Below are 27,980 nucleotides of genomic sequence, written 5' to 3'. Positions count from 1 at the left end.
ATGAAAATACATTTTTTAAAAAAGTTTTCTGGTATAATACACAAAAGCAAACAAGTTTATCTTAAAAAATATCAAGTATCACATCCATAGACTATTCCTAATTATAATTACTTCTTAAAGCAACATATGTCTTTGTTTACAAATACAGCAGCAGGTGATAAACCTAACGTTTCAAACAGATTGCTTACAGTTCATAATACAAACAAATGTCTAGGTCTCAAATCACATTGTAGGCAGTTTAACTTAAAATGCATAGACAATTACATACATTAAATTTGTCATTATTAAGTCAACTTAAAAAAATCACAATATTAAGAAAAAATACAAAAAAAAAAACCTTTTTATAGAGCACGCATAAGAAGTCAAGTTTACTTAATGGCAACAAATCAGTATCTGCTAACCAGGGACAGGCAGTTTAAGTGCCTTCATCCAGGGAGGAATTGAAGAGGAAAAACGTTCCGTTACTTTGCACACATGAATAGCTGCACTGACAAACACTACGATCTTGAAAAACATTAATTTCTTACTTAAAAAAAAAAAGGTATACCATACTTTGCTCTTTAAAATGTCCAAAGGCTGTTCTATAATTTTCACCAGTGGCAAATTAAAATGTTTATCTAGGTAAACCAAAAATGGGTGCACTACTGAATTTTCCAATGCCACCCCTAGACTGTAAGCCTCTGCAGGACAGGCATTCTTTCATCTCTGTATCTCTGGAATCTGGCAAAGCACCGGGATCAGACACTGAAGTATCTCTTAAATGAATGCAGTTCTCAGTGTTTTCTATAGCCAGAAGCTTGCATGGCATTTCTTTAATACTGATTATTTTATTGACAATTTTTCTTTTACTTGGCAGAATTCTGAAAATAAAAAGGGTCTGTCTTCAATACTAAATATTGCTTAAGATTAAATTATAGTCTTCCCTGAAAGTCACCCTTTACTTTCTATGCATAGTACATGTATCAGTGTGATTCATCTGATTCTAACCTTGTTTTTCAAAAACCAACACCTGCAGGTCTGTGCTTAGCTTTAATTTCCAGGGTTTATAACCCTGGCATTTTATAAATCTAGCACTAGATTATTCAGGGTGAGGAAGGAAGACATTGGCACTCATCACTTAGAAGTATAGGCAACTAACTGATACGCAAACCAGGCACAGTATTGTAATTGAGACTTGAGTAGGGCTTTGTTCATCTATACCAATAGTTTCAAAAGCTGTACGTTTGAGTACGGTATGTAGCGAATTATTTGTGAGGTAAAATTTTATGGGCAAAACTGACTTCTATGCCAATATTCTGTTGTAGTGGTGTGCCAGACCAAGGCCAAAAAGTCACCCCTTTCTTCTCTCCCCTTTTACTATTCTCTACTGAAAACAATAAACACTAAAAACAAGGCAGAAAGGAGGAGGCCCTGGGGTAACTAAAACAAATGTATTGTCTACTCCTGAATAATCGATGCATTACTTTATACAAAACAGGGCTGTGGAGTCAGACTTGTAAACAGCCATCTTCAAAAGCATGAAAAGGTGTCAGGCTAAGTCCAGTATGGACAAGCCAAGGTAGTTCACACACTCGTTTAAGGAGCCTTGATTCTTGAGAAACTGCACGTGTGATAAGGACCTAAGGTCTTTATTTTCATTTTTTGTTGTCATTTTTAGGTTCGACATTTCAAAATCTTAAGATTCCAACTCCAGAAGCACTATTCCTCAACACATCTCAATGATCTCCATCAAATTTGTCTAAAGTTCTTGCTCTGAGACAGTCCAAGTGCCAGCATATCCCACACCATGTATTCCCTTCAAAGACCAGGCAAACTTTTCTAAGAAACGGTCTCCTCCCTAAACGGATGCCAGCCTAAGACTTGTTTCGAAAGCAACATTATTCCCCTGTAAAGAAAAAAAAACCTTCCTCGCAACCTTTCCCCCATTCCTCCACTGAAATAACTTCTGCTTTTAACTTTACCCTGAACCTGAAAATACGTTTTTGTCCCAGAGTGCCCACAAGAATGAAGACTCTCCCAAGTTGAGAAATAATGCTCTAAAAAGCTAAAAGGAGTATAAAAGTAAATTCTAGTCCCTTTGATTCCCATTCTTATGTTAAAAAAAAAATTCCCAACTACTAGTTGGAAAGTCCTCGAAAAGCAAAGAAAAGGTGTTGTGTCATGGCCACACTGGGCAGTATGGGTTACTAGCCAAATGTATATACTTATTGGGGGTAGTAATTCCAAATCTCAGGCTCCTGGTCCTTCCCAATCCTTTAGCAGATTTTCTCCTCTAATAAACAGACTCCGCAATGACAGATTCCCAAACATGCTGCCACTTGTTTCAGTCAAACATCATCCTCTAGTGTTAAATATTGTATCTAAAGCCAGAGCTGTCAACTTACCCTAATGTAGCACAACCAAAATAACCACAAGGAGATTTTTGCTATCTCACTTTTCCCGTCTTATTCCTCCAGTTAGCTGACAGGATATTGCCCGATCCCTAAGCTAAAATACCTCCTAAGGCTCCTGCCTTGTAAATGGGAGGCTACTTTGACAAAAGATTCCAACAGTGTTGTAGATAGTCGCAGATTGCCTTGCAAGAGGAAGAAAAAAAAGACCGCTTGTGCCACTATGTAAGAGCTGTCTAACGACATTCCCCAGTCTGAAAATATCTAAACAATTCAGTTTCAATTCTGAAAGCTGGACTCTATCATCTACTTAAAAAGGAGCTTAAACACTGAATGTTCTTCTCAAAGATGACCATCTTGCTTTCTTAAAAGGAGGTAGCTATCAAACCATTAAATTGGCAGCATTTGGCATTCTTGACATTTCAACTATAAGGGAAACAAACTACTAAATATCTCATTTCTAAGCAAAAACAAGAGCTCTAACATAAATCTCTCCTATACTAGTCAAGAAATTCACAACATATTTTAGTAACCCGACGGATACATTCAAAGTTTCAAAATGTTACCTGACAAATAACATAGTCAGTTCTAAGAATCTAAGAATCTGATTTAAAGATAAGGTGCCAAAAAACTACTTAGGCTATTTTGGTGGTTACACTTATTTAAGCAACAGTCACACTGCTTTCAACTCAACTGCAGAGATCTACACTTATTATTATTTTCAGTGTTAGAACTAGAGGACAGTTGTGAAGGATGGCACTCAATTCTACCTGTTTACCTGTCAACAAATACAGAACTGACCAATTAGCCTTAAGCACTTTACAGACAGATGCAGGAAACTATGCAAGAGACCATGACCCGGCTTAACCAGACTCCGAAAGACACAGACACATTTTGATCACGCTTGTACAAAGAGAACAGTCATGTCTAAATGACTGAAGTTCTTGAAACGTAACTGCTTTACGTGTTTACACTAGACCCCTAGAGTGTGCCAGTTTTCTGAATCAGAGAGAAACTAAGGGATGTGCTCCTTCAAGAACTGAGGGAGGGCCATCTTCCTGGAAGGGTCTGGGTAGGAGAGCGTTTTGTGGGAACGCAAGTTACTTGTCACTATGAAGCAATTTCCAAGGCTTCCTCTGGCTTGAGGTTCAAGACAGAGAGAATTATTTCCTTCTTTGAGTTCTTTCCAAAGCAATACTGACATCTCAAAATCTATTCCAAAGTAATACAGAGATCGCTAATTCTCTAATAATAATTTACACACATGTTGGCCTGCATTAAAAAGAAAAAAGTTTTCATACATGGCAGATTTTAGACATGTGTGACCCATCTGGCTAACAATGAAGCAAATCAGGTGGAACTCAAAATGAAAGACAAGTTTTTACTAAAAGATCAAGGATAAAAGCGAACACTGCCTGGCTAATGAACTCAACATCAGACAATAATTACCAATAGCTTTAAAACGTACATCCAAACTACAACCTCAAGAGGACCAGATTTGGTCATCCTGTAGACAGGGCAGCTCAAGATGTTGAGAGGCATCATTTGTTTAAATTATGACAATGTGATTGTTTTCAAAGTGTGTTTATTTAGGGGAAAAAGTGATTATAGAAAAATATTTGAAATAATTTGCCAATGAGGTTGCAGATTCTAACAATAATCCACATCATCTTAGAGTTTTAAGTGTGTGGTTTCATAATTTAAACAAATCAAAAACTTGTTTTAGACAAATTGTATCAAAGAGCTATTCAATATACTTCATCACTTTAGCGTTCCATAAAAACCAAATAAAAATCACATTTGAATGATTTACTTTTACATTTTTATCTGATTGTATCCATCAGATGTACTATACATCCAAGTACAAGAGGCAGATATCTTCTGAGAGGTGCAAGAGTTGTTCTTTCATGAATGCCCTCTAAGAACAGTGAAACCACCAATTTTTATGTATGCATTCATGTGCATACATATGTACTTCAAAAAGCAAAGCGTCCTCTCTTCATCCATTAACTTAATGGTAAGACTGCAATAGAAAAAAGAAAAAGTAAACCTCTAGATTTTGTAAGTGGAATTTAACAACTCCTTGCTGTGGCTTAAAATAAACGTATTGCTTAATAAATCCAAACAGCAAGTCATCTCATTTATTTTGGCTACAATTTGCAAAAAAAATTTTAAAGAAAATACATATAGCAAGAATTTATACTAATGAAAGTGAGTTTTGGGAGCATTTTATTAAGACTCTTTTTCTGGGGCACCTGGGTGGCTCGGTTGGTTAAGAGTCTGACTTCAGCTCAGGTCATGATCTCATGGTTTGGGAGTTCAAGCCCTGTGTTAGGCTCTGAGCTGACAGCTCAGAGCCTGGAGCCTCCTTCAGATTCTGTGTCTCTCTCTCACTCTGCCCCTCCCCCACTCATGTGTGTGAGTGTGTCTCATAAATAAACTTTAAAAAATTATAAAAAAGAAAAAAGATTCTTTTTCCTTTACAGCTGAGGTGGATATTTGATTAATCTAGTTGGAGATCTGATTATTTTGTTAAGAGTAAGTTGACTTTTTTCCCCTAATGAGAATCAGGACTCTGAAGATTCACTTGGCTTCCTTCTGGGAGAAAGTGGGCTGCTTTTCTATTTGGTCATATGCCCAAGACAGGTTCTCCAACTAAGATATCAACCCTACTACTCTGGCTTGGCTGACAGTAAAGCATGAAGCATTACCTGTAACTGACAATGCAGAATAGTGATATAATATCGATCTCAATGCTGCCGAGGACCTAACAAAACTCTGGCTGAGAAACACTATGGTGAGTTATAGGAAGAACAGGCAATGTTATATATTCACTGCCTTAGATTCTCTAAAAATCGCTCTCTGTATCAAGTCAGACCAAGATTGTTTTTACTGAACTGTACTTTGTGGTGATGCTATAAAACATGATTGAGAAATGTTTAAAAAAAAAGTCCAATGAAATGCACCTGACTTTACCTCAAGGATGTTAAGGACATTGCTTACTACATTACAAAGTCTTTGGGGATCTTTGGGAAATTGTCCTAATTTCAGTACCAAGAATACGCAGGTTTTATTCTTTTAAATGCTTTATCTCAAGCTTGAAATGTACTCTTATCTCATATACACACACCCCTTCTCTTAAAAAAGTTTTATAAGCTTTCTAATCTATGCAAACTGGAGGCAAGTAATCTTTCAGTTGTGTTTATGTGACTATTAGTGCATTTTAAGTAATAAATTTAACTCACATGGGGGCCACCAGGCATCGGTGGAGCACCAGAAGGTCCTGAAGGCACTTGAAAAGGATTGTTGGGAGTGGGATAGAGTCCTGGTGTGGGATATGATCCTGCAGGGGCAGGATATGGTGCTGGTGGTCCCCAGGCTCCTGGTGGAACAGTGCCCCATGGAACAGGTGGTGCTGCCCCTGGTGCTTGGGGAGGAGGTGCGGGATATGGCCCTGGAGATGGATATGGCATATTAGGGGTAGGATACTGCCCACCCATTCCTGGTGCCCAAGGTCCAGAAGACATGGATCCCCATGGACCTAAAGGACCAGCAGCAGCTGGATCTGTGGGTGCACCATATGGTCTTGGAAGCTCCGGAAAGGGCATATTTGGTGTAGGATATGGCCCCGTGGGGCCAGGGCCTGGCACAGTTGGGGCTGGATAAGGACCACCAGGTGGGGGACATGATGGTCCAGAAGGAGGAAAGGGTGCTGGGGGTCCTGGAGGTGGTCCGGTGGGAGGCACAGAGGGATACATTCCTGTTGGTGCTGGTCCAAAAGGCACAGTGGAGGGTGTTGCACTTGGTGGGAGTCCAGATGGCACAGAAGGTGGAGCACTTGGGTTATTCCAAGGGTTGGAACTTGGCCAGCCTTGAGGAGGTTGGCCAGGTTTTGTATTGCTCACAGCAGAGGTTTTGGCAGGGGAGTGTTCAGGTAGCGCATCTGCCAACTGGAATACAAAACAGGCATGTCTTATCAATCTTCTTCAGGGATGAGCCATGTCAAACATGATTACATACCCAAAAAGGACAGTAAGCTACAGAATCAGGGATTATAAACCTGTAGAACATCTTCAAAAGGCAGGCTGCTCAGTTTAAAAACAATTCATTTAATATAAAAACCAACTTCACAATGCAAATTCCTTAGAGAAGATCAAATTTTCTAAATATGATAAATCAAAATACCGTGGGTTTGAATCCTGGCTTTACAGCAAACAAGTTACATACCCTCTCTGAGCTTTAGTTTCCTCATTAAAAACAAACAAACAAACAAACAAACAAACAAAAAACTTTAGCATTAACTTGAGGCTTAAATAAGATAATTCATGTAATATCCTTAACATAGTGTCTGGTGTATATAATATCCAATAAATGCTATTAACATTGCCAAGTTACTAGAGAACACAAGTAACAACACTTCTTAAATTTTTTAATTTAAGGATTCATAAAGAAATACATGCAACAACAAATTTTCAAACATATTATATCTAACTCAATAAAGGCAAATCATCTATTAAAATCACATGTGCCTCCTGGCTCCAGCAAGAATCACACAAAGCATCTCTTTCAAATTAAAAGACTTGAGGCCCATAGTTAGAACTATGTCATTTTTTCAAGAGTCAAAAACCTTATGAAGGATAAATGTATCAACTTACCGAAAATTCATCAGACATTTTCCTAAAGAAAAGAAAGAAAGAAAAAAAAGAATACTTCAAAACCAGTGCTTACCACTTCTTGTATATCCTGTGAGGAACTTTCTCTGCATATACCACTTTTACTTAATCATGTATATAATGTCTTTTTTCTTTTTTTTTTAATAGGGAAAACTTCCATAGCACTTCATGTGGTTCTACAAATGTCATCCCTGTTTACTGGCTGGACGTCATATAAAAGTGATCCCCAATATAAAAAAGTGATCTGCACTCTCATTTTGGTGGTGGTTTAGGTCATTTGCATTTTGAGCGGTTTAAAATGATGATACAGTGAACACTTCTGAACACATATCCTTGTGAATCTGTCACCAGGAAAAAGTACTAGAAGTGAAATTTATAGTCAGCAGGTAAGGCTATCTAAAATCCATCTTTTATAAAGGTCATGACACTTCAGAGTCCTTTGCAAATTTACACTATCTTTTTAAACTTCTCTTCACCACTGGATATTTAAAAAAAAATTTTTTTTTAACATTTATTTATTATTGAGAGACAGAGCATGAGCATGGGAGGGGCAGAGAGAGGGGGAGATACAGAATCCGAAGTAAGCTCCAGGCTCTGAGTTCTCAGCACAGAGCCCGACACAAGGCTCGAACTCACAAACTGCAAGATCATGACTTGAGTTGAAGTCGGATGCGCAACCAACTGAGCCACTGAGGCGCCCTGGATATTTTTTAAATTGTAAACAGTTTTTAATTATGGCAGGTTAATAACTGCCACCTTGTTGTTTCAACTTACATCTTTAAAATTAAGTGGAAAGTAGAGCTTCTTTTAAATTTCATGCCCAAATCAGAATAAATTTATTTTGTGAATTTGCTCATGTCCTTGGGCCACTTTTGTCAATTTCTAAAAGGGAAGTACAATTAATACCCAATAAAATGCATGGGATGTGAGGTGTTCAGGTCAACAAGCTGACAACTATACGTGCCCCATTAACCAAGAAAGATACAGACATTTTCCTTCACTACAGATTTACTCATGCTAACTTTCCAATCAACTCCTCCTTCCACTCAGCAATCATTTTCTTAGTTTTTGCCTATTCTTTAACTTCACAATGAACAGAGTAAGATAGTATGTACTCTTTTTGCCTTATAATTTTACAACTTAGTAATAAATCTTTTTTTTAACGCTTTGTTAAACTGTAAGGAAATTAATTAGCTCTGAAACGTGAGACAAAAAATTCACCTATGCTTCGTAACAGTAGTAATATGGTTTCATTTAAAACCTTTTTTTCTGAGCCTAAATGTCCATCAACGGATGAATGGACAAGGAAATCGTGGTTTATATACACAGTGGAATACTACATGGCAATGAGAAAGAATGAAATATGGCCTTTTGTAGCAACGTAGATGGAGTTAAGTGAAATAAGTCATACAGAGAAAGACAGATACCATATGTTTTCACTCTTATGTGGATCCTGAGAAACTTAAGAGAAGACCATGGAGGGGGGGAAGAAAAAAAAAAGAGGTTAGAGAGGGAGGGAGCCAAAACATAAGAGACTCTTAAAAACTGAGAACAAACTGATGGGCGGTAGGAGGGAGGGGAGGGTGGATGATGGGTATTGAGGAGGGTACCTGTTGGAATGAGCACTGGGTGTTGTATGGAAACCAATTTCACAATTGGTGAATAAATTTCATATTTAAAAAAAAATTTAAAAAATCTTTTTTTCTTTCAAGCAATAATTGCTGTATAATCTATCTTTTCTCAATGGATATGACAGCTACCCTTAATACATTCTACTGCACTATGAGCAACAAATACTTCTTAACAACAAATACCTACAGTGTTTACCATGAATAGGCACTCTGCTAAAAGTGTTTTACATAGGTGATCTCATTGAATAGATGCAAAATTCTTTTGCCCAGTTTACAGCTTCATAAAAGGAAGCTCATCAAGTTAACTTGCTTAAAGGTACAGAGCTAGTGACAGGTAGAAAGGGGTTCAAACTCCAGTACAGTCTGATTCCAGAGCCAAGGCTTTTAACCACTAGGCTATAGAGCCTCCGTTATTTCCCACAGATAATGTGAAATCTGATATTTTCTACTGATCTGCACCATAATATTCCATCTTAATTTCAGTACCTTTATATTTTTAACAAATTTTTAATGTAAGTTGACCTATTGTTACTGTTCACTCCCCGCCTCCCAGATTTTCCTGAATATTGTTTATTTTTTCCAGATCATTTGGAAAAATAAGTAAGAAGAATTCGCTGCTGTTTTGGTTGGAATTGCATTAAATTTACAGATTAATATAGGGAACATGCAATATATTCAAAACATCAAAACTTTTCATTCAAGAACAAGGTATGTCTTCCTAGTTCCCATCATTGTCATTTGTCAATAGTTTTTTAAGCTTGTTTTTTGTTTTTATTTTTTTTATTAATGTAGGGCTCTAACTCACACCTCCAGTATCAAGAGTTGCATGCTTTACTGAGGCAGCCAGGTGCCCCTATTTAAGACTTTTTAAATTTTAGTGTATTAATTTTGTAAGTGGTGATATTACTAAATTATTTTATTCCTGAAACTCGGCTGATTCTCTGGGATTTCAGGTAAAGAATTATGCCATTTGCAAAAGAATAATTTTACATTGTCTTTCCAAACTAACTTCTTTTCTCCTTTGTGTTAGCTAAACTTCACAATGAAATGTTAAATAGTGATAGTGAGCACAGTGGTCTTCTTGTTCCCAACTCTTCTCAAAAGGCCTCTAATGTTTAAGTAAAATTCCCAATTTTAGTTTGAGATTTGAAAAAATTAAAGAAGTCTATGCCTATGTTGCTAGATTTATTTATTTCCATTTTGCTAGAGAAAAAAACATTTAGGGAAGACACTGAATTTCCTCAGATCTTTTTGACATCTAACGAGTTGATCTCAGTTTTTCTCCTTTAAGCCATCAACTTAATTACATATAAAAATTGCTTAATATTGAGCCATCCTTGCATTCTGAGAGTTTTGTTTTTTAGTATTATTAGTTGTGAGGAATGATAAAAAGAATATGAAGCCTAAGTCAGAACTGCTATAACCTTGCTATTTATCCAGAATGTCAAAAAACACATCTTAAATGTAGAGCAAATACAATTATCCATTCACTCCCATGTTAAGGTTTGTTTTATACTAAAATAGCACATCACACAATAGTAAATTCTTAGGACTAACACCTGAAGAAACTTTTCATTGCGTGAAAAGTTTAGTCTATAAAAGACTAACACACTTTTTAAATAGGATGAGCCTTTCTGAAACAAAGTGGTTCTGTATCAAAGTTCACATTAATTCTGGAGAGGGGAACAAAGCAATCCACTCATTTTCATGTGGTCTTGCTATATGAGTCTTCAGAATTACTCCTTTCCCAGCAACTCTGGCTTTCCAAATTTGAAGTTAAAAATTAAACCCTGGAAGATAAAGGAGGTACTGGAATCTTTTTTTTTTTTTTAATTATTAAGCTTTAAAAACTATTTTTTTAATGTTTATTTATTTTGAGAGTTAAGTGCACACAAGCAGGGAAAGGGCAGAAAAAGAGGGAGAGGGAAAATCCCAAACAGGCTCTGCCCTGCCAGCGCAGAGCTGACGTGGGGCTCGAATCCATGAACCGTGAGATCATGACCTGAACCGAAATTAAGAGTTGGAAGCTTAACCAACTGAGCTACTCAGGTGCTCCAAGAATCTTTATATATGTATGCATATTTTTAGAGAATACATATAAGAATCTTATATTCTTATATGTAAAAGAGAGAGGATCCATGTGGAGCCCAACATGGGCTTGATCCCAAGACCCTGGGATCAGGATCAGAACAAAAATCCAGAGTCAGAGGCTCAACCAACTGAGCCACCCAGGCATCCTGTAGGTTCTCAAATCTTAAGATTAAAGTAATGAAGCCCAATGAGGGACTCAAACCCATGACCTGTGAGTTCATGACCTGAGCCAAAACCAAGAGTCAGAATCAACTGACTAAGCTACTCAGGCTCCCCTGCAGTGTTCATATTAATGGGAAATATCCTAATTTACTCTTTGGAGAATACTTTCATTGTAAAAAGGTAAGAAATAGAGTTGGACATTAGTGTTTGAATGTGAGAAGAGTTACATCATTTTTAAAAATCTAGATTTTCTAAAAATCTATTCCCAAATACCTGGATTATGCTAATTATTAAGATGAGGCCAATGTAACCTTGAAGTGGCCTTCCTACTCCTCCCCAAAAGTTTATAATCAAGAAAGATTTCCACTCTTTCTCTTTTGGGAATACTCTAAAGCTATTACTTGTAAAACTTTCCATTACTACTTTATGGCAGGATCTATGCATCACCTGAAAAATACTAATTTTATTTTTGAAGCAGCAAGAATAGTAATTTTATTTTACTTCGAGGTTTATTTATTTTGAGATTGAGAGAGAGAGAATGAGCAGGGGAGGGGTAGAGAGAGAGAGAATCCCAAGCAGGTTCCACACTGAAAGCAAGGGACTCGAACTCACGAAACGTGAGATCATGACCTGAGCTAAGTTCAAGAGTCGGATGCTTAAGTGACTTAGCCACATAGGGGCCCTAAGATTTATAATTTTATTAAACAAATTTTTAAAAAATGTGTATTTATTTTTGAGAGGGTGGGGAGAAGCCAAGAGAGAGGGAGACACAGACTATGAGGCAGGCTCCAGGCTCTGAGCTGTCAGCACAGAGCTGGACACAGGGCTTGAACTCACGAACCGTGAGATCATGACCTGAGCCGAAGTCACATGCTTAACTGACTGAGCCACCTCGGCACCCTGAGATTAGTAATTTTAAAACAGTACACAATTTCTTTTGACATATACTAGAAGAATAAAATATTTCTGTAACTCATGGCTTTTAGAGTAAAATGGCAGTCCAATCACAAGGTTTTAAAAAGTTGAACTCCATAAATTACTTACTAGTGACTACTCAACAAGGAGTATTTCAAAGGGCCATCAAACTGTGATGTAGTGATAAAGAGTATAGGAGTAGACAGTTATGAAACCTAGACGTCAATCCTTTTGAATAAGTCTTTTGACTAAGGCAAACTTTAACCAGAGACCATTTTATCATCCACAAAACAGTTGTTAAATCCTGACTACTTCACAGATAATTAAAAGTAACATATTTAGGGGTGCCGGGGTGGCTCAGTCAGTTAAGCTGCTGACTCTGGTCATGATTTCACAAACACCTCATGGGTCTGAGCCCCACGTCAGGCTCTGTGCTGAAGGAGCATGCTTGGAATTCTCTCTGACCCTCCCCCACTCACATTCTCTTTCTTTCAAAATAAATGAATAAACTTAAAAAAAAGTAGCATATTTAATAATCTATGAAGTACTACAGACATGTAAAATGAAAATGAGAAGAAACTAAGAAAAATCAGGACTTTTGCACTGATTTGTTTCGTATGGGGGGAGATGACAGTAATATACCGAAACTACAAATTTTGAGTTAAAATACATCATTGTTTTTAGTATTGGTCTTTTTATCAGATACATTCTATTTTACATTTGGCAACTCAAGGAACTGGGTCCTTATGTCAGCCATATTTTCTACATTTCCTTGGATACTTCTGTCTGGAACATACATACCAAGCACTTTGTTGGGCTTTGGGGAAGTGAATAGTACTGTGTGGAATAAATGCTTAAGGAATTCACAGTGTGGTGGAGAACTACCCTTTAAACAGTAACTACCTTACCTCAGGTAAGCACAGGGCACCGAGAGAACCTCAAAGAGCTCCTAAAGGAATCAAGGAAGGGAGTCTCAGGGGAAGAATCCTGAGAGGCAGTTCCTTTGCAGCCTGGAAGAACAATGAAGAAAGAGCTGGGTGTAGGGAATGGTGGGACAGGCCCTAGGAGAAGAGCCAACTGCGGAAAAGCTGAAGAGTACACCCTGGGAAGTGTAAGCAGTTCAGACTGGTTGGAATACAGAAAGGGGAGGAACAGAAGTCTTAGAGGGCCTTTAGTCTGAGGTCTGAATGTCTCAGTCACATTCAGCTCACCTGAGTGACCCTCCGTTTCTTCAACTATAAAGAACGGGCCAGTGATGTGAAAGACTAAACGGGACTCATAAATCAAGTGCCTATAATAACAGCGCTCGAAAAATAGTGGGTGGCCACCTCCTCTTCCTGCGTACACAGGCATATAGCTAGCACAGGTTAAAAGAGTTACAAATGCCTACATACAACTGCAGCTCTTCACTGGCTGGCTCTACACAGCTTGACCTCTCCGAACGTCAGAGGTAAAAGCAGGAATAATATCAACCTCACAGACCTGCCCTGGCACTTACATAATAAATCTCCTGGTCACTTTCTGGCACACAAGGAAAACTCAACAAACGTTAGCTTTTACGCTCGCTACTCTAGGTCCGCAAACCTTTATCTGCGCGTCTCAAGTCAGAAACTTAACGAAAATAAAAGAAACATTCCCAAGTTTGGCATGAAACGTTCCCAAGTTTGGCGTAAAACTTACTTGGTGGCAAAACCGGACTTGATATTTATAGTTTCCATAAAGTGTAGCACACCTATAGCTACACAAATATTAATTTGGATTAGGGATGCTGCCCTGACTTTGCGGGGGTGAGATCTGTCTATGCACCTTATTCTCTAAGATCTGAAGAGAAAATCCAAAGATTTCTCAATTCCAAAACACACTGGCCCCAAGGATTGTAGTTAAGGAATGGGTCTCCGTTCCTCCTGGAGAGAGGAAAAGAACGTTCTAACATACATAACCCAACTCAAGTTTTGAAGACAAACTAGTTTTGAATGGGAGGTTCAGACACACCAGTACCAAGGAAAATTTGTTTTTCCAGCCCAATGAATACAGCCGAACAAAGAACTTCCCAAAGACTTCTGAAGGCTACCTTGGCCTGTAGTGAAGGTTCGTGTTCAAGACAGGCCTTTACAATCATCAGGTGTAAGGGTGCTATTTCTTTAGCAGTAATGCCACGAAAAGTTTTTTTCGGGCAGGTTAGTATGGTGTGAAGCGTCAACGTTAAAAATTTTATCCAGTAAAAGCACTGCTCTTGATTTTCAAAGAGGAAATGGTTTTAGCTATATACAAGCTTCCAAGCGTAACATAAGCTCCTAAATCCTAAAAAACAGTATCACAGAACTCAGCACTTCTCACGGCTTCTGTCCTGTGTGTTCATCGAATGTTATTTGCCATCAAGTCCTTTGGTAATGACCAGAACGTTGTCACATTGCGGATAATCTTAAACAAGTGCCAGATTCCTCCAAGACTCTATTCAGGCCTATCTCTCCCGTTTTATTAGACACTAATGAATCGGGGTGGGGGTCGGGCCCAAGAGGTGAGAGCCCGGAGCCCTTTAGGACCAAACGAACAAAGGGAGTCCGGGATCAACCGGAGCGAACCGGCCTCCGAGCGGGTCGCGCCGCCAGGGAAGGGGTGGGGGAAGGGCCGGGCCCGCTCGCCGCCCCGCCCCCAAACCGATCCTGACGTCAAGAGCGGAGAAACCCGTCGGGCGCGACGTGACCTGCCTCCGACGCCTTCTCCCTGGGGGGTTTTGGGGGGCAATCGGCAGCCCTTAGGAAGATGGCGCGGGCAGACGCTGACTCCCAGCCCACGAAGAGGCGACTCGAGGTACCTCTGTTACCACGCCCGCCTCTCGCTTGAGCGAGCTCCCTTGCTCCCCTCAATGATCCCCCTAGCGCCGAAGCAGCCTCACCCAGCAAGATCCGACACCGCAGTAAAGTCTACAAGCGGCGATGGGTCCGAGCGAACAGGGTGCGGAAGAACCGAGCGCGAACTGACTGACGGCAGTGGCGGCAGCGGCGGCGGCAGCAGCAGCAGCAGCAGCAGCAGCAGCACTAACAGCGCGCAGCTCCTCCTGGCGCCGGAACAGGAAGCGGCGAGCGCGCCGCCCCCGCTCGCGCTCTCCCCTCCTACCGGGGCTGGGCCGGGCCGGGCAGGACCTCGCGCGCCTCCCGCAGGCTCCCTGCGGCACTGCAGCCTGCCCGGCGGGGCGGTGCAGCTTTCTTTTGGTGGGCGGGAGGAAAGCTCCTTGGTTTTCCGGAATTCTGAGCACTCGGTGGAAATTTCTGTAGCCAGTGACGTTTTGAGTAGCGTGGCGGAAATTGCTAACTTGTTTCCTGGAGTGGCTTGAGGTCAGATTCTGGGTTTCCTATGCTTAGATTTATACAGTCGGGCCTCGAAGCTGGCTGGGTGTGGATGCAGCCCAATTAGGGGATACCGGCCCAGGGGCCAAAATTGGGGAGAGCTAAAGGAACAAAACAGGAAAGAGAAGACGTTTACGAATGGCTTGACAATTGATATTAACTAAAAGAGCAGCTGTCTTTGCTGCTTCTTCCTGATCAATGCCTCTCCTCGCCACATGTTCATCTCTGAATAAACCTTTTACCTATTTACTGTCACGTCTGAAGGATGATTGACACATTTCCCCAGCCATCAAGGAAACTGCTGCAGTATATATAATATGTATATGTAATACATATATCAAAACATATTGGAAGTGTGCAGTATCTTTACAACATTTTGCTTTGTGTAACCCCATAGTGGGTCACTGGGGAGGGGCACTTTACTAGAAACTACCTAAACTAAGGTTTCCTGAGTATGCTCCACCAGTACACACACTTCTCATACTGAAAAACGAGTAATAGAGAAAATGCAAATACCTAAGCCTAGGGAAGACTTATTTTTAAACAGGGAAAATGGTCTATGTAAAATGGTATTAGCGTGAACCACTTGCCCTGCCCTCAGGAGTCAGTAAATTAAGTGCCTTATGGAGCTATAAGGAAGTCTGAGTCACTAGGAAGTCAGTAAAACTACTTTACAATTTTAACTTTTTTTCATTAGAATTTTTTGAAAAACTGATTTAAAAATGTTGCATTGAAATACTGCTTTTCATTACTGAGATTTTTGGTCAGAAAATTTTTGTGCCCAAGTCAAGTGCCTCATCTCACCTTGGTCCAGGTCACATATCAGAGTGACAGCCTCGTTTTCCCATGCTCCCAGCCAATAACAGCATAGTGAGAGTTCTAGAGCTAGACCGTTCCTGTCCCATGTGGGCTCCCACAGGCAACCTTTGCTGAGAAACTAAATCCCCATTTAGCTCTTTCACAACTGTCCTGCAGTCTGAAGCCCACCCTACCCAACCTTCGGATTTCTTTCATGTATGTCAGACTTGCAAAGTGGTATGAAGACTTCCACACTTTCTTTCTTCATAGGTGTTTTCCCCCAATAAATCTTGCACCTTTAATGACATCTTGGCATCTGCTTCTGGAAGACCCAAACTGACACACCGAAGATGGAAAGTGTATTATAAATTAGAAAATGTGTAATATAGATGTTTAAATTTTTTTCAGATTTTAAGTTGAATGTGCTAAGTCAGGATATACAATGTTTTAAAAACAAGACACAAAGCCTTTGTATTTTATATATGAAGTTTAATTAAGAAGTGAAAATTTATTCAGGTCAATTTATTTGAACTCACACTGAAGAAGAAACATTCAACTCCAGGATTAGAAATAAAAATGTAAACAGTCTACTTCTTTTTGGGTACGGGGAAGATCACACAAGCCTGATTGACAAGAGTACTAACAGCTTTGCGAAGTTACTACTTAAACTCTGTATATTCAAGTATATATCAAGTTCATACTTGGTTTACACAGAATTTATTCAATCCTAGCAAAGTCAACATAATTTAAGTAAACCTCCTCTCAAGTTTTACTTTAAGTCTGAAAGCTTAGATTTGATTACAACCACAACAAAAGTGATTATCTTTACTTCCTGCAGATGTAATCAACTTTTAAAATAACTTAGGCAAACATCAATTTTACATAAACCTTATTAAGGGTAGGAGGAAATTGGAACTGTTCATCCAATTCCTGAGTCTAAACCATAAATCCATATTGTACTGTTATCTCTATTGTCAAACCAAGCCAAGAAAGCCTATTATAGACTAGAAGTGAATGTGAATTTGCAGGGTCCACTAAGGGATACTTTGAAAATCTATCATCACATTACTTTCAAGAAATTACAGAAATTATTTTCAAGTATGCTCCAAGAGTCATCTCTTAAATGAAGAACTAACCTTCAGCAAGTCAAGTGACAAGTATTAATTTACCTACATTTTGTATGCTAGATGAAGGTAAAAATTTAGGATTGAGTAATCTATTTGAAAATAAAAAGTAAACAAAAAATAGATTCTGGTTTTATTTGAAATAGGATTCATGTGCCCCAAGTCCCTTCCCATTGGGTTATATCCATTAGTCTATATTTCTACCTAGAAGCCAATCCATTTGAAAAGTTACCTCCATTATGTGTCCAACATTATTAACGTATTAGTACAGACTCTTGTAGCACTGCTCACTTCTAGTATGCCATTAAAAAAAGGAAAAAAAAAAAAAACCTTTGTGCTTTGCATTCATTTTTTAGAAATAATAAACGTAAAACTGATTATGGTTAAAACCAAAATTGTAAAGAATTTTTTCCAAATTAGAAACAATAATCTGCATGACTTAAAATCTTTTATTCATTTGGGTATTAAATTACTTAACACACAGGTTTACATTTAAACATTGTTCTCCCTGTGTTGTCTCAAGAAATAATTATGTCTATTTTCCTGTGAAGTCTGTCTACTAAAATCAATGTATAACCTATTGATTACACAGATTTTAGCTATAATCATATCTAAAAGTGACAAAAAAGATTATAAATGAAAGCTAAGAGTATAAGAGTTAGGTTTTAAGGTTTTTGTTTCATAGGAAGAAACCTATTATGTGGGTCTATAAAATGATCCAAACTTCAGAGAGACAGGAAGCTGATAACTTGATTTGTCTTCTTAATGGCTTTGGCTCATGAATAAATGATAATGGTTTGTGTTTTTCTTATCAAAAGAAATGGAATTTGTATGAGTCCTATTTGCCACATTTGCTCTACTTTTTAAAGGATTTCTAATTGCTAAGACATTCTTTATATTATTTATAATAAGTCAAAACTTTAACTGAAAGCCATTCTTTGACCATTAGCTGAATTTCAGGAAAGAAAACAGTTCGGTTCACCAAATCAATAAATCTAGCCACAGGCTGACTAAAAGCTTCCTTTAATCTTCTTCCTATTAGGTCTTCCTCTAAATTAAGCCATTCCCTGTATGAATTATTTAAGTGAATGGCATGGCTATCGAAAGATCACATATGATTCTTTATACAAAAATGCTCAAGGAACCTAAAAACATATCCATTCAGCATATTTCAGGAATTATAGTATGAATCAAGATGCTGTGTAGCTTAAAAAAAAGAAGATGCACGGTGGTGGCAGTGGTGGCGGTGACGGTGGTGTCCTGAAAAACTTGAGAAATAGAAAAGTCAAGTTTATTTCCTGATTAGTGCAGGATGATTCCCGAAGGGCAGTTAAGTGTCTGGTCCAGACCAGCTATTAGCGATTAAGTAGTTCCCTTTCACTGTCAAGGCTCTTCCCTGAGGTGATGCCTAAATTCTTAATTTTAATATTTTATCTTGTTTCTTTTAGCTCCATCCTTTCTCACCAATAACTCTACACATTTCCACCATGCTGAATGCTTTCTCAACTCTGGAATTTACACTTTTCAAATGCCAACAAACTTAGTTACAAAATTTATATTTAGATATATTTGTATTTTTCCTCGTGTTCCTCTCAACACTTAATCATTTTAGTTATATATTCCAATAATTACATATTTCACATTTTAAAATTTAGTTTGTGAATACTGGATGCTCTTCCAAATGTGTCCTCACAAAGTCACTGAGAAAGAAATTAACCTTTCTAAATTTCAATTCTTTAATGCTTTAAAAATTAATTTATTATTACTCTTCTTTTTCCTTCATGGTAAACAATTCCCTTCTCCAGTCTTTATATTTCTACTTTCCAGATTTCTTTTCACTGTAGCAAACACCAAAGGAAAAATACAAACCATTTCAGAGTAAATAAGTCTCTTCCCTGCTCTCATTTATTAGATCTACTTCAAGGCTATATATATGGCAGTATTTTGAAAATGTTAACAGCTATTAATACCTTGAAGTTGGAAAAATAAGAAAGCCAGAGAAAATATATCACAAGCAACCAGTTTGAATATATGAAAAGCTACTTAGATCTTGATTTTCATATAAACATTAATTTTTACCATTATAAAAGACAACATAATTATATTTCATTTTTCTTTATAAAATTACTCTTTAACAGAATACTTGTTAGCTAGTCATCCCTTAGGTTTTTCTGTACTGATAAAAAGTTATTTTTAAAAGAAAAATATTTAAAACAATAATTGTTTCACAGAAACAGAAAGTCTCATTATCAAATTCTGATAAAAAACTATAATCACGGGTAGATTCTTACTATACTATTAATGTTCTTTCACCAAAAATGGATATTTAGGAAGTGTTCTGTTGGTAAACAAGACAAGCTTCTCAGTGATCTACAAAAGCATCACAATAAAAGATGAGGTAGTATGAGACTTCTCTACTTTTGTAAAAGGGAAATATCATCTTTAGAAGAGATATTTATCCTAGTATCGGTGTTAATGATATCCTGAGCCTCATTACTCCATAGACAGGTGCCATACTTAGTAGTTACCCCTCACTGTAACCAAGACAATTTTGAGATCACTGAGAAAAAAAAAATGATAGAAGATAATGGTAACAGAGATTTTCCTGGTTCAATTTTGTGGTAATGGCTAAAAATTTATTTTAAAGCTATTACTGAAAAATGCCATCTTTATGTTAACAGAACTGCAGGAAAGCAAAATGCTACTTCAACATAAAAGCAATGATACCTATGAAACACCTGTTCTGAGTTGGAAAGTTGAGTCAAATTTCTTTCAATCCAGGTAGAAGTAGCTTACTACTGGACCTAAATTAGCATTGAGAAATCAATTACTATGATATTAGAAATGCCACTTTGTACAAAGGGCTAGACAGCTCACCAGAAGAAACTACTATCTAGGAAATTATGCACTGACTATTAAAAAAAAGAGGAGTTAGATAGGCTATCACTCCATTTACCTTTATTGTACTGGGATAATGATGTTTCTAAATATACTTCCCTATCGAGACAGTAAATTTAAAATATTAGTCCCAGTGCCCAGTACTGTTCAGTATGGCATAAGCCATGTAGCTCTCAAAATGTTTTCCCTTTGTTGAAGCCACAGTAAAGACATGTTAATTCTGAAAACAGGAGTATTTGAAACCTGAAAATCAAAACCAATATCAAGCTTCTTAAAAACTGAGCTCCACGTTTACTTCTTAAATCTTTAGTCAAGCTCAATTTAAAATAATGAAGACTACTTAGGTCCTCCTTGGTTATCAATGGCAATTTGTAGCTGTTTATAATGTTGTGGCATTTCCCCAAAGTAACAGGCTCAGAGTTTCTATAAAAAGGCTAATTAGAAGCAACAGTTCATAAGTAAATACAGAAAAACCCCATAGTTGCTTAAATATGTTAGTAACTACTAGTTACTGATAGTGTTATCATTACTTTTTAAGCTTCCAGTGAGAAAGGAACAATATTCATGTTCTGAAAAGAGCAACTCATCTAAGTTGAGTGAAAGACCTATTCAAAAATAACAAATGACCACGCCACAGTGTAGAAAATAAATTCACCTCCAAAAAGTCATGTTCTCATTTGATTCTTCCCAATCGATCAAATTTAGTAGTAGTTAATATTTAAAGTGAAACACTTCAAGTTTAATTTTAAACCATTTTGTTACCTTCAGCATTCCTATTATTAAATTACAAAACTCAATTACATTGGTATAGATTGTGAATTATAACACTCAGCTTTACTGAAGAATTTTAAAACAACTCTGAAAGGGTGACAGGGAAACTGTATTTTATGTATAGGAATGCCAATGGCATAGGTTAACAAGGAATTTACATTAGGAAAGAACATAAGATTATTTTTAAAGAAAAATACAAAATACCGATTACTTAACTGTATTTGCATTGCCTACCAAATTCCAAATATCCCTGGATCATAAGCAAATTACAATTAAGAAAAAAAATCTTACAATCTATTTGGTAAAAACAAAAACCAAACACGTGGTCAAAAATATTCATTAACCCCTACTGTGTAACTTTAAACAATTATTGTTATCATAAGAAAAATAAACTGATCTGGAAGTAAAATTTAGGGCAGAGATTTATTTTGGATTTCAACTGCCCTTGTAGAAAAATTCAAAGTGGTATAAGAAAAATAAAATATTAAATGAAAATATGTATATAATCATTCTCATATACCTATACTTTTCCTAGCACTGTTGTTCTGGTGCATCAATCCTGAGTACTCTAACTTTTGATTTATAGTGATATTCCTTCAGATATAATTTCATAGAAGAAGGAATTGGAAGGGCATCAATGCCATCGTAAGTTGTACAGTTACAAATAACTGTTCTGCATATATGTTGCAAGGAAAAAGGGAAAGTCCGAATTAAAGGAGTGGATAAAAGTGGTTCAAAGAACATACAGGCACTTGGGTCCTTATAATGTTCTAGGAGCCCAGTAATGTCAGGAGAATGGAAGACACAAGGATCATGTGCATCAAAGCTAAAATTGTGATTCCACTGTTCAATTCTAGCGTGAAGAGAACGACTATAGCGTCTAAAACTAACAGAGAATAAATAGTCTTCCTGTGCTGAGTCTCGAAGTAAAAAGGTACCCTCTGGTTTTCCCTCTAGTAGAGCTTCAGCTGCATATTTATCCATAACTCCCCAGTAACATGGATTGTTATTGATCTGAAGGAGGTCTGGTACAAGACAGTGGACGTAATCAATCTGGGTATGGTACTTAGGAGGTGTTTCCAGCTGTAGGATTTCTTCATCCATTTCCCATTTGGGTTTGTTTCTTTTTCTGGAACTTGTGCAAAGTGTAATAATTTCATCATCTGAATCCATATCACTATCTTCTATACTGTTATTTGAAACCAGGTTCATCACAGAGCCAGTCACAGGACCACCTCTACATGAAGCATTGTTGGTGGTTATGACACAGGGCTGAACATCAGTATGTGAGAAGCAGTTCACCTCTTCTTCCACATTTCTTCTTTGTTTTAGCTGACCATCCCTCAATTCACTCTGAGCCAAGTCTGTGCTTACCCACTCACTGGATTTGGGATTTATAGGAGCAGTGTGTCGTTTAATAAAATGCCACCTAAAGGCTAAATCTGATCGAGGTGGAAAAGGACACTTATCTAACATGAGTTCACTGATATGAATTTTCCTTTTAGATGGAAGCCCCGAAGAGTGCCGACCACTACAATTCTTTATTGGGAAACACTGCCCCACGGCATCTTGCAGTTTCTGTTTAAGAGATCGGCCTAAAAATCTATGCCCACAGGAATGATCTAAATCCAACTCGATGGATGAACAGCTGTGCTTCCTTTCTTGGCTCCTTAAAGGAACTTCAGTTTTCTCTATAGCATTCACTGTTTCAGCATCTGAACAACTTTCACTCTTTTTTGACCAAGATAATTTCTTTCCACTCCATACATACCCGTCCTTTCTGTCAGCACTTCTACTTCGACTAGTTTTGGGCCTTACATCTACATTTTTGCTACTATTTTCACTACTTTCTGCCATTTTGATAAATTATCCACAAATTCCAGTGTTATAAATACTGCTTTTTTAGTTTTTCCAGGAGGGAGTTTCTTCTGGGCACTCTCTGGATGTATCTAAAGAAAAAAAAAATCATTAGTCATTTGTCATTCATTTTGTATACAGTTTATATATTAACCCCCGACAGAGATGAAAAACCAAAATTAGTACAGGTACAAGATAAGAGTACTGGATATATTGGAAGGCAGTTCCAAGATATTTTGTTCTCATTTAAATAATCTGCTTTACTATATACTAATAATTTCATAGGGCCAGGGAGTCAAGAACCTGAGTTCTTTTCCCACACCTAATTCTCAATATAGATTAGAAAAACTGAAGCTTCCTCTCTTAGCCAAACTGTATGCTCAAAATGTGAATAATTTCTAGTCTTGAGATACAGCTTATGCCAATATTTCCTCCCCTTATTTTTATTTCACAGCAAACCAGTCAGTGAATTGTTTGTAAGAGACAGTGAGAAATCTATGACTTGGTGTTTGAGAACCACTACCCTATAGTGCCTTTACTTCCCTCTCCTTGTTTTATTTCCTGTTGATTGAAAATATGAACTTTTAAGTTATAAAATCTCTTAAAAATTTATTAAATAATCACCACTGAACAGTATGAATGCCATGCAAGCATTTGCAACGCAATTCTGTCAACTCATTTCAGTAATTGCTCAATTTCACTATTAGTCTAGGCAATTCTTAGAAAATATGGAATAGAATAAAAATTTGTTATTTTACATACACACATACACACCCTTGTATTTTTCTTGGTAATTCTGAGAAACAGGTATAAACTTCTATAGGGCAATGACTTTCCCATGAAATTGGCTAGATATAGAATTTACAATGTGAAATACTGAATTTTATTAAGACAAATAGTAATGATTGGTCATAGTTGGGATTAAATTAACTCTTCTTAGGTGGAATAAGATTTAAACCCAGAATTGGGGGTAAGGATTCTATAATCTCAAATATTTTACAGATCAAAGTTGAATTTGGAGACTGAGAAAATCAGTCTCACTCAGCACACTAATTATGATTAAGTTTCTGATTATGTCAGAGGAACATTACAATCCTGACAGTCAAGTAAATGTTTATAGCCACTTGAATGTATTTTCAAAGCAATATGATTTGAAACAAACATCTGTACTAAATACTTAAGCAAGTACCTAAAACTGTGAACTAATGAGTCAGACTTGCCAAATAAAGTACTCCATTGCTAAACCCTGAATGGCACCTGGTGATTATACTGATTATTTTTATTTAGTGGGCTCACTATTATACAGTCATTTAAAATCTATAGGGAAAATATTTTTAATTATAATTTTGGAAGATACATCATCACTTAGTATGCCAAAATTATATTCAACAGTATGCTCTGGCTGTTTATTGACTAAATTCCATTGAGCAAAAATAAACAAGGAGAAGAAACAAAGTAGGCTGAAGAATATGAAGAGTCATGGCTTAGAAGAGACACTTGTTACTAAGAGACTGCACACATTTTTCAAGATAAAAAAGTAATAAGGGAGTCCCAAGCAGATATTTTTCATTAATACAACATAGTTTCTACTTTTTTTCTTTTTATGTTTATTTTTATTTTTGAGAGAGAGAGAGAGAGAGAGACAGAGTGCAAGTGGGGGAAGGGCAGAGAGAGAGAGAGAGAGAGAGAGAGAGAGAGAGAGAGAGAGAGAGAGGGAGAGGGAGGGAGACACAGAATCTGAGGCAGGCTCCAGGCTCTGAGCTATCAGCACAGAGCCCAACACGGGGCTCAAACTCACGAACTGTGAGATCATGACCTAAGCTGAAGTCAGATGTTTAATCGACTGAGCCACCTAGGTGCCCCAGTTTCTACTTTTTTTACTCAGTTGTGAAAAATATGTAAGATTTGAAATGCCTGGTGATTTACTAAAAAAATCAATATAGCAGTTTATTAAACTCTGTGACCAACTCAACTACACTGGATATGAGCTCCTTCATCTTGCCTCCCTGTTACCCCTACATTGTACAGTTCCTATTATCAGTGATAAACTCTCTCTCTGTTCTTGACGACATTCCCACCTTTACCAGGGCCTGTTTCAGTTTCTCCCAAGTTCTGTCTTCAATAACCAAGTCTCCTATAAAATCCTTTAGTGATTCCAATGCTTCTTTAGCTACTATACCTGCTGCTTTCTATTACTAAATATCTTAGTGAGGAGTATAACTTCATTTCCTCTCAAAATGAAAGTAGCTTTTTGTTTTTTTCTGATTATAAAATAAATAATTGTCCGGCTTGAAATGGCCAAGTGGGGGCACCTGGGTGACTTAATTGGTTGACCATCCACCTCTTGGTTGCAAATCAGGTCATTATCCTAGGGTCATGGGATTGAACCTTGCATCAGGCTCTGCACTGAGTGTGGAGCCTGCTTAAGATCCTCTTCCTCCCTCCCTCCCTCCCTCCCTCTCTCCCCCCACCCCGCTCCTCTCCCCTACTCATGTTATCTCTTATTCTCTCAAGAGAATAAGAATTCTCTCAATAAGAGAATAAGAGAATATAAATAAATAAAACGGCCAAGTGAAAATCTTTTCACTTCATCCTTTTCTCAGAAGTTAGCCCAAAACAAGGAAAAATCAGAAATTAAAATACAAAGCTTTTATCTTCAATGAGACTAGCAGATATCTATCACCTGAATCACAAAATATGAGGACAGAATATGAATGGAGGACCAATATCTGACTCAGCAACAGAAGAGGTACCAACAGAGAGGTAGGTAACAGTAGGCACAGAAGTGACATGAACGAGAAGCAAGCCAACAGAGTGGGCGAAGTCCAGGACCCAGAGGCACCAGGTACTATAGAAAATGTGGGTGGAGAACCGGGTGGAAAATGGAGAGGTACGTACTTCCAGCAGATGTATAGCTCTGGTTCTTACTCCTACACTTAGAGGAGATGGGATATTTATCATTTGGAGAAACTGAACCAGAGAGGCTCAGGGCTTTGGATACCAGACACAGGGGTAGAAGGGAGGTTGGGATTAAAATCAGAATGAAAGTTCCTGCCTCCTTCTTCAATCTGGCTTCCAGAACTCCAGCATCCAGACTTGTATCTCCTGATAGGGAATTAAAAGAGACTTTGCCAAAGAATGGAATGGACAAGGAGAAAAGACCTCTAGATGCTGACACCTGGGACTCCTCCAATAAAAAGCTGGAAGGCCACCCAAGCATACAGAGAAGCTTGCTACTCCATAAGCCCCACCTACTCACAGCTGTCAGGCAGCATTGTTGTGCTTCATTCACTCTGGAATATGAATGGTTATAGGTCATCAGACTTTTGAGGAAAGTCTCTAACAAAAACTAAAAAAAAATTAAGAACTGAAAGAAAACAATACCTATAAAAAGAGCAGAAAACAAAACTGATTTCTTCCAAGTTAAGAGAAGATATTACATCTATGAATGAGCAAGAGAAGTATGGGACAATCAGAGAATAAGAAAGCTTTGGGAATTAAAAATATGATTACAGAAATAAAATATTCAATAGGAAAATTGGAGGATAAATTGAGGAAATACTAGGAAGTAGGAAAAAATGATTAGAAGAGATAAGAAAACTAGAGGAACAATACATACATTTCATACCAAATAACAAAATAAAGGGGGAGAAACTATACAAGAAACCACATTAGGAAATTTCCTAGAACCAAAGTACATGAGCCTCCATAATGAAAGAGCTTTCGGTACCCAGCACAATGGGGCAAAATACACAATGGGATACATTATTCTAAAATTTTACAACCCTAGAGATGAAGACATAATATAGTTAAGAGAGTAGATCTCACGTTAAGCATTCTTACCGTAGTTAAATAAATAAGTCTAAGCCAAAAAAAAAAAAAATTAAAAAAAATAAAAAACAGTCTTCTTGTGGGAAAAAAGTCACAAAGGAATGTAAATAAAACGGCCTCTGTTTCTCAATAGTAATATTAGGAGCTAGAGGCTAGTTTTGGAATCTAGAAGCTAGTTTCCAACTTTGAAGAGACAACCAGTCAAATTATCAATCAAGTATCAGGATAAGAGGGGCACCTGGGTGGCTCAGATGGGTGAGTGCTCAACTTTGGCTCAGGTCATGATCTCACAGTTGATGAGTTCGAGTCCCACATCAGGCTCATTGCTGTTGGCATGGAGCCTGCTTTGGATCCTCTGACCCCCTCTCTACTCCCCCCTCCCGGCTTTCGCACTCTCTCTCAAAAACAAAGAAGCATAAAAAAAAAAAAAAAAAAAAAATTTCCAGACATGCAAAACATCAACAATTTTACCTCATACTGGAAGATACAGTCTTCTAAAATTAGAGTCGTACAACACATCAAAAGATATAACACAGGAAATAAGACATTTAACATAGCAGAAAGGAAATCTGAATTCTTAGGGTGATGAAGAAGGAAAAGTCTCTAGACAACAGGGTATCCAGAGCAACTAGTCGATAAAATTTCACAAGGCCATAGGCTCCAAGGTGGAGGATCTTGAGGAAAAAAAAAAACAAAATAGAATTGACTTTCCCCTGCTTGTGCTCTCTCTCAAAATAAATAGACATTAAAAAAAAGAAGAAGAAGAAGAAGAAGAAGAAAAAGAAAGGGGTGCCTGGGTGGCTTAGTTAGTTGAGGATCTGACTTCAGCTCAGGTCATGATCTCGTGGTTCATGGGTTCGAGCCCCGCATCAGGTTCTGCACTGACAGCTCAGAGCCTGGAGCCTGCTTTGGATTCCGTGTCTCCCTTTCTCTCTGCCCGTGCCCTGCTTGTGCTCTGTCTCTCTCCCTCTCTCTCAAAAATAAACATTAAAAAAATTAAAAAAAAAGAAAACAGAATTGTAAAACACCTGACTCAGCCATGAATGATATTTACATATTCACCAAAACTCTGATATAATTGAGAAAACAAAATGAAAAGAAGGAAACTAAAAGAGTTAAATCCTCATCTATCATGAGAGAAACTCAACTGATGTCTGTTAACTGATGAACCAAGAAAGAGAAGTATAAGCATATGATTTAGAAATATAAAGGTAAATATCAGAAAAACAGAGATTGAAAGTAGATGCCTCTGAGATGGGTTCAATTGCAGCATTTCTTAGCTTATCTAAACTTCCAGTTTAATTTAAATTTTAACCTAGGCACATATATCGTTTTGATAGAAATAATAATAATTCATACTCACTGGGACAAATTCAAACTAAGCTTCAAGTTATGAGGAAAAACCCAAAATTATCCATAATCCTACCACCCAGCAGTAACCATTTTAACATTTTCAATATCTCTATGCATGTATATGACAAGGATGCAGTTC

The 27,980-nt window shown here is 37.6% G+C and overlaps 2 protein-coding genes and 1 long non-coding RNA gene across 4 annotated transcripts in view; 1 reads left to right on the top strand and 2 right to left on the bottom strand.

Annotated features, from left to right (window-relative positions):
• The window catches only part of LOC102899873, a 69,811-nt gene extending 52,314 nt beyond the window's left edge, over nt 1-17,497 (top strand). The window contains exons 4-6 of the long non-coding RNA XR_006599608.1: nt 7,211-7,449; nt 9,278-9,402; nt 16,278-17,497. This is a non-coding gene — a long non-coding RNA (uncharacterized LOC102899873). The remainder of the gene's footprint in view (nt 1-7,210; nt 7,450-9,277; nt 9,403-16,277) is intronic.
• Nucleotides 8-14,872, bottom strand: MAPK1IP1L (mitogen-activated protein kinase 1 interacting protein 1 like). 2 transcript variants are annotated; one of them, XM_011283239.4, is made up of 5 exons: nt 14,759-14,787; nt 12,771-12,872; nt 7,046-7,067; nt 5,636-6,340; nt 8-4,413 (listed from the first exon to the last, which is right to left on the bottom strand). In XM_011283239.4, the coding sequence occupies exons 3-5, from the start codon at nt 7,061-7,063 to the stop codon at nt 4,402-4,404; spliced, it is 735 nt and encodes a 244-aa protein (XP_011281541.1). In that variant the 5' UTR covers nt 7,064-7,067; nt 12,771-12,872; nt 14,759-14,787; the 3' UTR covers nt 8-4,401. The 2 variants fall into 2 exon arrangements, with proteins under 2 accessions (XP_011281541.1, XP_011281540.1); XM_011283238.4 differs by lacking the exon at nt 12,771-12,872 and having other exon boundaries at nt 14,759-14,872.
• A 65-nt stretch (nt 17,498-17,562) lies between the features above and the next one.
• SOCS4 (suppressor of cytokine signaling 4) lies at nt 17,563-22,657 on the bottom strand. The gene has a single exon (XM_011283240.4). It carries the CDS (start codon nt 22,655-22,657, stop codon nt 21,332-21,334), a length of 1,326 nt encoding a protein of 441 aa, XP_011281542.2. The 3' UTR covers nt 17,563-21,331.
• Between the last annotated feature and the right edge of the window lie 5,323 nt (nt 22,658-27,980).

This window comes from Felis catus, chromosome B3, assembly GCF_018350175.1.
Source record: "Felis catus isolate Fca126 chromosome B3, F.catus_Fca126_mat1.0, whole genome shotgun sequence".
In the NCBI taxonomy this organism is placed as follows: Eukaryota; Metazoa; Chordata; class Mammalia; order Carnivora; family Felidae; genus Felis; species Felis catus.
The sequence above is the reverse complement of the archived record's forward strand: the minus strand, read 5'-3'. Positions and strand labels throughout refer to the sequence as shown.

Bases quoted from the DNA above. Each gene is read 5' to 3' on its own strand.
- SOCS4 (XM_011283240.4), bottom strand. From the start codon at position 22,657: ATGGCAGAAAGTAGTGAAAATAGTAGCAAAAATGTAGATGTAAGGCCC.